Genomic DNA, 13929 nt, shown 5'->3' on the forward strand with positions numbered 1-13929 from the left:
GAAAATTTCAACTATATTTTCTCATAATTCTTTTGATTGATTTCTATTATGATCTTTTGACCTTGAAGACTTGTCCTTAAGTGCAATGATAACAGGTGAGCGATATAGGGCCATCATGGCCCTCTTGTTTCCAGACATTTTAAAGATTTCTAAGGTAGCTTGCAGGTTACTTTTTAAAACACAGTTTGCAAACCTGATACTAAAAAAGATCCAATATTTGTAGATATATTAGATGGCCAAATTGTCAAATTTATAATTCTTTGGCTTTCCGTCAGTAGTACATTTCATTCTGTCAGATCTTGTTTTATAGTATAAAAATGTAAATAGGAATGACTGGATTCTTGTTTGAGGTGATTATCTGTTATATAGGAATAATAAATTGTTGTATTGGTGTGTTATTTCAGTGTTACCTCTCCGAGAAGGCGAAGGATTGCAGACTAGGTGGTGCAGAATTTAGTCCATTCTCCGGAGTGACAGCCTGTGTAGATTTCTGTGCTCATGCTCACAAAGATATACACAATATGAACAATGGAAGCACTGTTGTAAGTTCATTTACAGTCTTAATATCACAAATACTACTTCACCAAAGTATTTCTTGTCACATTAACTCTAAAACACTGATCACTTGAAGTCTTAAGGGGACCAAAGTGATCACATTATCCAGGATTTCATGTGGCCCACAAGAATTGCTCGAGAGAGAGCTTGGGTACTCGAGCCATTGATGCTCCATTGAGCAGTGTTTTACTGTATTTAGAAATCAGTGAATTGTTTGATTAGAAACTCAACATTTATTGTCATTGATGGAAAGTGAACTTACGTTTTGGATTTTCATGATTTTCTTACAAGAAAATGTAAGAAATATATGCCCTTTTCTATCAAAATATAAACAAAATAGTTAAATTTCATGAAAATATTTAATCTTCAGCATCTTGTCACTGCATGGGTAAAATAGGTAAATTTGGTTATAGACCATTAAAAAGACATCAGAGAAAAAGAAAACTGGTTTCATTTGTTATCCAAGATGAACCTGTCCTACTGTGTTTTAAAATACATGTTTGTAAGATGTTTAATGCATGGCATATTACCTTAAAAAATGAGTGAACCTTAATGTTAAGATTTACTTTATATGTTACAGGTGGTAACCTTAACAAAACATCGAGGATTGTCAAAGCCTGAGGATGAGCAGCTACATGTTCTACCACTGTATGTGTTAGACCCTACTGATGAAGCTGGAAGCTATGAGGGACAGTATGACAAGATAAAGAAAGGTTCTCTTGAAGTACTGCATCAGTTTCCGCTTGAGGCTAGAATGAGAGCCCATCCTCTCCAGTCGTGTAAGAAACGTCGCATGGCCAAGAAGGGTCGTGGTGGTACAAGGCACACAGTAAATGGTAGATTGTCACCTTGGGATTCATCATCGTCTGCCCAGTCTACACCAAAAAAAGATTTCTTCCATAGTCAAGATGTGCTTCTTAGTCCAACAGGCTCTTATGGTAATATGCCTGCCAAACAACCTGCAATGGAGTTTCCTGTAGGCAGTGATAAACCGATCTCATATGATGATCTCATGGCCATGTCAACTCAGGCAGACTTTAATACACTGTATGATAAATTTTGGGACTACTTTTATGCATTTGGGGTTTTCCCTCCGTCATCAGTTTTAGCAGCAAATCTGCAAAGTTCAGCTGCTGGAGGCTTAGATAAAACTCAAAACCCAGTAAGTTACAAACTTAATGAGAAAATGAGGCAGCATGATAAACCAAATCATCTGACTGCTGTTGATCCTGTAACTGATTGCTCAGTGCCTTCTCACATGACTAAATCTCAGGATGAACAACACATGGCTAGCACTAGAGATCAACAACACATTGCTGTATCTCAGGTTAAACAGCACCATGCTAGTTCTCAACATCAACACATGGCTATACCTCAGGATGAACAACACATGGCTAGCACTAGAGATCAACAACACATGGCTGTGTCTCAGGATAAACAGCACCATGCTAGTTCTCAACATCAACACATGGCTATACCTCAGGATGAACAACACATGGCTAGCTCTAAAAATCAACAACCCATAGCTATATCTCAGGATAAACAGCACCATGCTAGCTCTCAAAATCAACAAATGGCTGTATCTCAGGATAAACAATACATGGCTAGCTCTAAAAATCAACAACACATGGCTATATCTCAGGATAAACAACACATGGCTAGCTCTAAAAATCAACATGTGGCTATATCTCAGGATAAACAGCACAATGCTAGCTCACAAGATCAACAACATATAGCTAAGTCTCATGATAAACAATACAGTGCTAGCTATCAAGATCAACAACACATGGCTATATCTCAGGATAAACAACACATGGCTAGCTCTCGAGATCAACAACAAAAATCTCAGCATCATCACCATAGTTCATCTATGTTTAATACTAACACTGTTCAGGTTGAAAATCCGTTTAGTGATTCTCCTCATTACTATGGTAAACCTCCACCTCTCTACGGGGATGTCATTAAACAGAGTTTTCAGGAAAAACAAGCAAGTGATCTTCATTCTGACATACAGGCTGTAGCTTACAAAGGTTGCGGTACCAAGGATAGATCTGTTCATTATGGAGTTACTGCCCCTTATGGTACTGGTCCATACCCACCAGTTTATATGAATGGCTCCCATGAGAATGAGCTCGGATCAGGTCTTTCCTCCTCACAACAGACAGTAGACAAACCATGGTACTTGCCGTCTAAACTTCAGTCAGATACCCAGGCATTGGATCTGTCATTCTCATCAAGCAGCAGTAAATCTGATGGACTTGCAGCAAGTATGGACCAGTCAGTTCCACTGTCTGCAAGTCTAGTGGGGCAGTCAGTTTCTGAACCAGCTAAGTCTGTACCGACACATAATTTGCCTGATTCTTTTAAAGGTACATCATGTCAGTCACCGTTACATTTGCTTTCACAAGCAGTGGATATACGGAGTAAAAATGTAGGTTACGTCGGCACACTGTCTTATGTTAATAGCAATAACCAGAATACACAGGCAGCAAAACCCGAGGATTTAGCTGGTTTCACAGACAAATACAGCCAACAAAATAACTCTCAGTCAGGACAAAGCAACTTTAGTCTTCCTGCATATGATGGACATTATAATAAAGAAAGAAATCATTTATCTGCAAGTCATTATCCAAAAGAAACTCCAGAATTGTCAAAGTCTTACATGTTAAATTCACAAATACAGAATCAGTATGAGCAGGTAGGAATGACAGCTGGCAATCATTTCCAGAAACCATATGATCCACACAAACTGACGTACCTTGATAAACTTGAATCTGTCAATACTGAAAAGATGGTTAATCCTGCAGAGTCTAGCCTCCTGGATCCTGATGTCATAAAATGCGAAATGGAGTACAATGAGGAAGCATTCCTTGATCCCAATATCGGGGGCGTTGCTATAGCATTGAGTCATAGAGCTGTTCTATTTGAAGTTGCTAAACGCGAGCTGCATGCTACAACTGGACTGAAAAACCCAAATCGTCATCATCCTACTCGAATAAGTTTGGTTTTCTATCAACATAAAAACTTGAATAATGAGAGACATGGTATGTATGCTTACGAAAAGAAATTGGAAGATCTGAAGATGAAAAGAATAGAAAAGATGCAGCTAGAACGTGGCTATGTAGACATGCAGGAAATTGAGAGGAGCTTTAAGGGAGGAAAGAAACGCAACTTAACTGATGAGGAGGCGGAGATTGCACAGTTACTTCAAAGTTCTAAAGGAGAATATAAGTTTATGTGGAATTGTAGTACAAATCGTTGTGATTCCAATACAACAGAAACTGTCTCGACAAAATGGATTGATCCATCTCCACTAGTGACCGGTCCCTACCAGAAATGGGTCTAGATGAAAAGTACTGATAGTCACAGTCCATTAGCAGGCTACATGTATGGCCAGTTATTAGGTTAGAATGTATTACATACTGGTATATTCATAGGGCCAAGTATAAAATTTTCTCTGGTGATACATTACATCATGCAATTTACACCATGTTTTACAACTAGAGATACTTTATATTGTTTATATCACCCCTTGTATTTATTAGAAGAAATGTTTTTATCTTGTTGTTTCTTGTAGATGTTAAAGTCTATATTTATTTTTGATTTCTCAGGAATTTTTGAAGATGTTTTACAAGTAATTATGATGCTGTTGTACTAGAAGAAATTGTATATTATACTTCATGTATAATAGAAACATTAACAAAAATGTTTATATGATGTAACATGTTATTTGAACTTAAGTTCTAGATGAAGTATGCTGTGTTAGTGCTATGTCATACAGTATGAGTGTGATGTTGTTGTTGTTGCTATAGTTGCAATTATTTCTTTTAGTCAGTGCTTGTTTCAGTATTGTGTGAAGAGATAGTTCTCTGCACGACTTGTGCTTCTTTTTTTCCTACTGATCTCACATGTAGAGATGTTCTGTGATGTTTCTTTGTCTCCACTTATAAAGCTGAGTATGGAGACCAGTTTCAAATCTCAGCATGTGATTGGTTTGTTCTGAAAATAATTTTGAAATTGACCAATGGCAAGGCTGTATTCTAAGACTGGTTTCCAAATTCACGTTTATGATGGTAGAATCTGTATGACAAGAGAATTATCTGTATATATAATAGCTCCATTTGTCAGTATAGGGTCTATGTAACAGTTGGAACACTCGTAGTAAAGAAATTGTTGAATATTGCACATTCTAGACTTAGTCGGGGGTTATAATTCAGAGTTTGTTATATATTTGGAAATATTGTCTGTAGATTTATTGAACGAGTTTTAAGCTCTTTGTATTTACAGGGACTTTTTGTATAACATGTATATGTTGTGTGCTTCAACAGGTCAATTCTACATTTACCAATGTTGATGTTATTGCATTTTTTTTTTAATTTATAGTCACCATGAACAACATATTTAGTAGGAATAACTTTTCTTGGTGTCTGGGGTTGAACCCAATACACAAAACACACTTCTATATTTAAGGCAGTGCTTGCAACATTTGCAGGTTGTCTATCACTGTATGTCTTTGTTCTATTTTAAATTTTTATCATGTGGGAAGAGATAGTCTGGAACTGTGTAAAAGGTATGAATGTAAAAATTTAAAAGATTGGTTTAAACAGAGCTTATTTTTAACAAAAACTTGCTTGTTACTGCATTTTGTAATTCTTTTTACCACCGTTAAAACTGTATTGTATAAAGTAAACATTTTCTCATTCTTATACGTAATGTGGGTCATTATCTGTTTTATAATATAAATAAAAAGGAAACCCATGAGGATAATTTAAAATTGGTTTGTTGTGCATTTGAAATACTTATGCTATTTAGATTATTTGTATTACAAGTAAGTGGTTTTATATTTGATTCCATGTTAGAGAAAAGTTTTATTATTGTGTGTTGAAAAATCACAGCATCATCTTTCTATACTAAGGATTCTGACTTAGACAGGTTTAAATTGCCATAACATGTACTGCTGCAATAGTGTTGATATTTACTTTTATAACGGTAAATAGCTCAAACATCTTGTCCATTACTTACATTGTTCCATTTTCAGTTGGGTGGTGGGGCTGCCACGCCCATCTTTTGCTACTTGTTTTCCATTTTTGAACCTTCAACATGATTGTTCCATATCATTTAAAGATAGTTTTTTGTTAATTTGTTAAGGATTTTCATGTTATTATTAAAGTATTTTCATTTTTAACTTAAAAGTATGGAAGTTTTATTGTTATATTATGGATTTTTAAATTGTTGCCCACATTTAAGACCAGGGAAACATTGTACCACTGTATATATCCATAAATTATAATTTACTCTCTCTGTTTTTTAAGCCTTTTCTACTTCTCTTTACATGGAAAATACTGGATACATTTTTAGTTTGTTTTATAAATTAAGTGTAAAGGGGCCTGCCTACAGATTTAGCTTGGAAAGTACTTTCATAAAATAGTTACCGGTAGTAAACAACAAAAAGAAAGTGATGAGCTTTTGTGTAAGGGAAGTAACTGTGTTAGGCTTACAGTAAAACAAGATGGTGCTGTAGGCAGTGTACATTCATGGAAGGGAAGTAACTGCATAAGGCTCACAATAAAAATGTGCTGCAAAGTAATAAACCTAAAATAACGACTTATTCAATAATTATTCATCTATGTTCGATGTTTTGTAGACAGTGCCTTCAAATTTTGAAATAGTGCTGTATATCTGGAGGCATGCCCCTTTAAAATAAATAGAAATGCAGAAACATTTAATGAAAATGGAGCTTTTGTTTAAAATTTTGTTAACTAGTGTTTTAAAAAGTCCTTCTGGATATACAAAAAGTAACTTGTGTGATATCTGCTTTTAGTGTGGTGATCTTTATTGCTTTTTATTTTGTATTTTATTTTGATATATTTTAATTTATAATGCTTATTGTAACTTTATAAGGAATTTGTAATTTTAAACAATTTGTACATGATGAAATATAGTTCTGTTCAAGATAATGAAATTTTATAAGGTCATGATTATACAATTTTAATCATTAAGTGTACAGAACACAAAGATTTTTTCCAGTTTTTGTTTGGTCATTTGTCAGTTTAGAATGATTGTATATTTATAAAGTATGTATATTAAGATAGACATTATTGTGATGTAAGTTTATCCCTTTGTTTTACTGATATTTTCTCAGTAAAGGTTATCTTAACACCTAACTGTCTTGCATCTTTATTTCTCCTCTGGTAAAATATCAGGATTTAAAGTACCAGTATGTGTATGATTTTATGACTTATAGTTTTCACTATGTGGATAAAATATTCAGACTGCTAGTATGCGAGATATTTCCAAAACCAACGAACAGGAGAAAGTAAATCTGAACCAAAGGTTCAGGGTGAGCTATTGGTATAGATGGATGGTCCGTCATCCACATTTTCATTTAAACATCTCCTCTGAAACTACTGGTAAGAATTACACCAAACTTGGTCAGTAGCATCCTGGCATGGTCCTCTATCAAGTTTGTTCAAATGGTTCACCTTGGCCCCTTTTAGGGGCCGCCAGAGCTAAAAATAGAAAACCCTTTAAAAAACTTCTCAAGAACTGCTTTCATCAAAATTGGGCTGTAGCATCATTTTAAGGTCCTGTCACAAGTTTGTTCAAATGGGGGCACTTGGCCCCTTTTTTGGGCCGCTAGAGTCAAAATTGGAAATACCTTTAAACATCTTCTCATGAACTTGAAGGATTTTCATCGAACTTGATCGGTAGCATCATTATAAGGTCCTCACCCAAGTTTGTTCAAATGGGGGCATCCGGTCTCTTTTAAGGGCGGCAGAAATACCTTTAAAATGACTACTTCTTGTGAACCGCTTGAAGGATTTTCATCAAACTTGGTGTGTAGCATCATTATAAGGTTCTCTCCCAAATGTTTTCAAATGGAGGCACTTGGCCCCTTTTAGGGGCTGCAAGCCAAAAATTAGAAATGCCTTTAAACAACTTCTTTTCATTAACCGCTAGAAGGATCTTCATCAAAGTTGGTCTGTAGCATCATTATAAGATCCTCTCCCAATTCTTTTCAAATGGAGGTAGTTGGCACCTTTATGGGGCCACTAGAACTAGATATAAATGCCTTTAAAAGACTTCTCATGAACCACTTGATGGAGCTTTTTTGATATGTAGCATCATTATAAGGTCCTCTCACAATTTTATTCAAATAGAGGCACTTGCCTCATTTTAGGGGCCGCTTGAGCCAAAATTAGAAATACATACCTTTAAATGACTTCTTTTTATGAACCGCTATAAGGATCTTCATTAAAGTTTGTGGCATCATTATAAGGTCCTCATCCAATTTTGTTCAAATGAGGGCACTTGGCCCCTTTTAGGAGCCACTAGAACTAAAAAAGGAAATTACTTTAAAAGACTTATGAAACGCTTGATGGATCTTCATCAAACTGGGTCTGTATCATCATAAAGCCCTCTCCCAAAGTTATGCAAATCAGGGCAGTTGGTCCCCATTTTAAGGGCCACTAGAACAATAAGATGGCCCTAGGTCACTCACCTGAGAAACACACAATTACAAAGTAAACATGTTTGACCTAGTGATTACATGGAAACAAATATTCTGACCAATTTTCATTAATACTGGACCAAAAATGTGGTCTCTTGAGTGTAAACAAGTATTTTTTTTATGTGAACCAGATTTGTGCTTGTCCAAGATTCTATAAAAACAAACATTCTGACAACATTTCAGGAAGACTGGAGCAAAAACGTGGCCTCTAGGGTGTATACAAACTTTTCCTTTGATCTGACCTAGTGACCTAGGACTTTGACTTCACTGTTCACATGACCCAGATTCAAAAACGTCAAAGTCTTTATGATAAAAGACATTCTAAACAAGTTTTATGAATATAGAATAAAATATGTGGCCCCTAGAGTGTAAACAAACTTATTCTGCGATTTGCCTGGTGACCTAGTTTTTAACCCCACAGGACCAGATAAAAAATAATCTGATATTTCATGCAGACAAACATTCTGACAAAGTATCATGCATTTAAAATAAAAAAATGCAGCCCCTATTACATACACAAGGTTTTTCTTTTATTTCAACACGACCTAGTTTTTGACCCCAGATGACCCAGATTCAAAATTGGGCCAAAGATTATAAACGTGGCCTCTAAAGTGTTGTCAAGCTTTTCCTTCGATTTTACTGGATGACCAAGTTTTTGAACCAAGATTACCCATATTCAAACTTGACATAAGGCAGCCATTCTGACTAAATTTTACGAATATCCAGTGTGAAATGTAGCCCAGATTGTGTACAAAATGTTTTTCTTTGATCTGACCAGGTGACCTAGTTTTTCAACCAAGATGACCCATATTTGAACTTGACCTAGATTACATCCAGACAATCATTCTGATTAAATTTCATGAAGATCCGGTGTAAAATGCAGTCCCTGTTGCATACACAAGGTTTTTCCTTGATTTGACCTAGTGACCTAGTTTTTCAATCAAGATTACCCATATTCAATCACGACCTAGATTCCATCAAGGCATCCATTCCGACTTAATTTCATGAAGACCCAGTATAAAATGCAGTCCCTGTTGCATACACAAGGTTTTTCTTTGATTCGACCTAGTAAATTAGTTTTTGACCCCATATAACCTATATTCAAACTTGACCTAGATTTGATCAAGGCAATTATTCTGACCAAATTTCATGAAAATCAATTGAAAAATACAGCCTCTATCACGTACACAAGGTTTTGCTTTGATTTGACCTAGTGATCTAGTTTTTGACCCCAGATAACCCATATACGAAATTGACCTATATTTAATCAAGGCAATCATTCTGACTAAATTTTATGAGTATCAAGTGTAAAATGCAGCCCCTATTGCGTACACAAGGTTTTTCTTTAACTTGATCGGGTGACCTAGTTTTTCAACCAAGATTACCCATATTCAAGCTGATCAAATTTCATGAAGATCGATGTAAAATGCAGTCCCTTTTGCATACACAAGGTTTTTCTTTGATATGATCTAGTGACCTAGTTTTTGATCCCAGATGACCCATATTCAAAACTGACCTAGATTTTATCAAGGCAATCATTCTGGTCAAATTTCATGAAGATCAATTGAACAACAGCTGTCTCCATAGGATGACACATGCCCCCGATGGCACTTTGAATGAGTATTTACGGCCGATGTTAGAGTTTAGGACCTTTGACCTACGGAGCTGTGTCTTGCGTGCGACACGTCGTCTTACTGTGTCACACATTCATGCGTAGTTATTTTAAAATCCATGCATGAATAACAAAGATATGGACCGGACACGCCCATCAATGCACTATCATGAAAAATGACCTTTAACGTCTAAGTGTGACCTTGACCTTTGAGCTACGGACCTGGGTCTTGCGCATGACACATCGTCTTACTGTGTTACACATTCATGCCAAGTTATTTGAAAATCCATCCATGGATGACAAAGATATGGACCGGACACGCCCATCAATGTACTATCCTTTAACGTCTAAGTGTGACCTTGACCTTTGAGCTACGGACCTGGGTCTTGCGTGCAACACGTCGTCTTACTGTGGTACACATTCATGCCAAGTTATTGGAAAATCCATCCATGGATGACAAAGATATGGACCGGACATGCCCATCAATGCACTACCCTTTAATGTCTAAGTGTGACCTTGACCTTTGAGCTACGGACCTGGGTCTTGCGCACGACATGTCGTCTTACTGTGGTACACATTCATGCCAAGTTATTTGAAAATCCATCCATCGATGACAAAGATATGGACCGGACACGAAAATTGCGGACAGACCAACAGACGGTTCAAAAACTATATGCCTCCCTTCGGGGGCATAAAAATACAGCCTCTATCACATACACAAACTAAATGTTGACAGACGACAGACAGACAGACAGATGACAGATGACGGGCATCAAGCGATCGCAATAACTCACCCGAGCAATGCTCAGGTGAGCTAAAAATGTAAATGACTTCAAAAGAATTCTTCTCGTGAACTGCTCGATGGATCTTCATCAAACTTGATTTGTAGCATTATTACAAGGCCCTTTACCAAAGTGTTTCAATTGGGGACACCTGGCCCCTTTTAGGGGCTGCTAGAGCTAAAACTAGAAATACCTTTAAACAACTTCTAATGAATGGCTAGTTGGAATTTCATCAGACTTTGTAGGATCATTATAAGGTTCTATCTCAAATTTGTTCAAGGGGCAGCTGGCACCTTTTAGGGGTTGCTAACGCGAACGGTAACAAGAGCTTGTCAAACACGAAATGCCCCCACCCCCCACTTGATGCATTCAGTAATTGCACAAGGAACAGAAATTATTTGCTCACTGTAAACAAAAGTTCTACTGTTCTGGTTCAATGTGACATTTGACCTATTCACCTCAAAATCAACAGGGGTCATCTGCTGGTCATGATTAACCTCCCTATTAAGTTTAGTGATCCTAGGCCCAAGCGTTCTCAAGGTATCATCCGGAAAGGGTTTAACTGTTCTGGGTCAATGTGACATTGACCTTTAGCCTACAGACCTCAAAATCTAAAGGGGTCATCTACAGGTCATGACCAACAATCCTATCAAGTTTCATGACACTAGGCCCAAGCATTCTCAAGTTATTGTCTGGAAACGGTTTAAATGTTCCAGGTCACTGTAACCTTGACATTTGACCTACTGACCTTAAAATCAATAGGGGTCATCTGCTGGTCATGATGAACCTCTCTATCATCTTTCATGACCCTTGGCCCAAGCGTTCTCAAGTTATGGTCTAGAAACCATTTAACTATTCCTGGCCAATCTGACCTTGAACTTTGACCAATGACCTCAAAATCAATAGGGGTCATCTGTTGGTCATGATCAATCTCCCTATCAATTTTCCTGATCCTAGGCCCAAGCATTCTTGAGTTATCGCCCGGAAACCGTTTTACTGTTCCTGGTCACTGTGACCTTGAACTTTGACATACTGACCTCAAAATCAATAGGGGTCATCTGCTGGTCATGACCAACCTCCCTGTCAACTTTCACGATCCTAGGCCCAAGCAATCTTGAGTTATCATCCGGAAACCGTTTAACTGTTCCTGGTCACTGTGACCTTGAACTTTGACATACTGACCTCAAAATCAATAGGGGTCATCTGCTGGTCATGACCAACCTCCCTATTAACTTTCATGATCCTAGGCCAAGCGTTCTTGAGTTATCATCCAGAAACGGATTGGTCTACATACAGACCGACCAACCGACATCTGCAAAACAATATACCCCTCCTTCGAAGTGGGGCATAAAAATACATTTTAATGACTACTTAACATGAACCACTCAGTGGATCTTCATCAAACCTGGTCTGTGGCATCGATATAAGGTCCTCTCATAAATTTGTTCAGTTTGGGGTGTTTGGCTCCTTTTAGGGTCCGATGGTTAACATCCTCTTCAGATGAGTGACTTGGGCTGCTTGTTAACTTTTACCCTGCTGAATTTCTGAAATGGACTGGTCTTTCATTCAATTTGGGCAGTACCATTTATTAATCAAAGGGGCGTTCACAGAGAATTTACTGCCTGAATAGTAAACAGTGCAGACCATGATCAGCCTGCACTGACGTGCAGTCTGATCTTGGTATGCACTGGTCACAAAGACAGAATTTCTTGCCGCCAGCAGGCTAAAGACCTAAGTATATGCAGCCACATTATAAAGTTCCTTTAAAAAGTTGAACTACAAGCAAGACAGTAGTGACAATTTTTTGAAAATGTTTTAAAACTTTGGTGTACAAACTGCATATTTGATACAGGAATTCTAAACAGATGAAATGAATTAAAATCATTTGAACCAGATGTTCCGGTTAAGTAGAGAAATATGATGTACATCAACAGTTAACCTTAATGACCTCATATTTGCAGCAAACAAGATTCATCCTGTTGATGGATTATATAGCTGAAGTAAAAGAAGGTTAAAATGCAGAGTGGTAGATTATATTATACTAAATAAAAACTCTCTCTGCATTACATTTTTGTAGACGAGTCCAGCAAATGTTTCACATTGCACTATCAACATGTAAAGCCCAGATACATGCAACAGTATAAGGTGTAGGTAAGCAGGTTTAATGTCATGATTGCATGACCAACAGAACAATGGAGGTCCCATACTAACCAAATGATATAAGTTTTCCCAAAAAACAACAGGGGTCCTATACTTGACAAATGATATGAAGTTTTCAAGTTTGACTGCTCTAGGTCAATGCATTCCCCAGTTTCTGTTGGAAACTATTTTCAGTATAAACACCACTTCAACCTTGACATGAATTGATGGCCGTAAATATAAGGCAGTCATCTCTGTGTCATGTAACTGAATAAGTTTTCTGGGGGGCTGAAAGCTAAAGCATTTTTCATTTACTGATTACTAGCAATCATATTCAGTGTAAAGAACACTGTGACCTTGACCTTTGAAATACTAAACCCTAGAACAGTAGGGATCATCTATTATCAGGTAATCAGGAAGTTTGATGGCTGTATGCTCAAGCTATTCCCTTGATTGGAAACCATTGTCAATCCGATGCTTTTAGGCGACTCGTATTTAAACAATTTCAGCTTGGAGGTCTTTGTGACCTTGTCCATTGACCTCATGTAATTACCACAGGATCACCTATGGAGTTTAACTGTCATTACTGATGAAAAAAAACTGATTTTAGTCTCAAGGTCACTGTGACCTTTGAACATCTGTATAACAAAATATTATCAGCCTCCTATTGGCTCCCTTGTATTTTACCAGAGACCAAATCGTAATCTACTCTTCAAAGAGTAGCATTAATATAAATGATACTCTATACTGCAACATATTTACATTAAATATTTAACAATTCAAGTTTATTACATAATTGCTACACATGAATTTCCAGCAAAATAAAATTGACACAACTGAGACAAAATTAAGAATGCTTACTTCAAGTATTACTTCTTAAAATTGATAATCACACAAAGATAATAAAAAATGAGTCTACAGTATGATAATATCTTGGATTCAGTTCTGTAAATCCAACAGTACTGCATAAGTGAAATGCATCATATCTAGTATTTACTACATGTTTTTCAGTGATTTTTAAATATATAATAGAGTGAAATATATCTGGTATAAAATTTCAGATATATTTTTCACTGGTAAAAAACTATAATATAGGTAAATTTAGTCAAAACATGAAATAGAAAGAAAATTTGTTTGTGTTGCATGTAACATCAAAATATCTTGCATGAAAATACTACAACTGATTTTTACTCCTGAAAGAATCTTGCATTGAACAAGCAGATACCCTCCATGTATTTACAGTAACTGGAAAATCTATTTACATTTCAGATACAGTCTAAATATGCTTCCTTAGATGAAGCTATATACAGCAGATGAATACACATACAAAC

At 36.6% G+C, this 13929-nt stretch overlaps 1 protein-coding gene across 4 annotated transcripts in view; it reads left to right on the forward strand.

The window, feature by feature from the left end:
• LOC123564014 (uncharacterized) overlaps window positions 1-6719 on the forward strand; it is a 39371-nt gene extending 32652 nt beyond the window's left edge. For all 4 annotated transcript variants that reach the window (XM_045357258.2, XM_053536668.1, XM_053536669.1 and 1 more), the window contains exons 8-9: window positions 405-542; window positions 1136-6719. In XM_045357258.2, the coding sequence (XP_045213193.2) occupies window positions 405-542; window positions 1136-3901 (2904 nt within the window). In that variant the 3' untranslated portion in view covers window positions 3902-6719. The remainder of the gene's footprint in view (window positions 1-404; window positions 543-1135) is intronic.
• The last annotated feature ends 7210 nt before the right edge of the window (window positions 6720-13929 follow it).

Source organism: Mercenaria mercenaria, chromosome 2 (genome assembly GCF_021730395.1).
Source record: "Mercenaria mercenaria strain notata chromosome 2, MADL_Memer_1, whole genome shotgun sequence".
Lineage (NCBI taxonomy): Eukaryota > Metazoa > Mollusca > Bivalvia > Venerida > Veneridae > Mercenaria > Mercenaria mercenaria.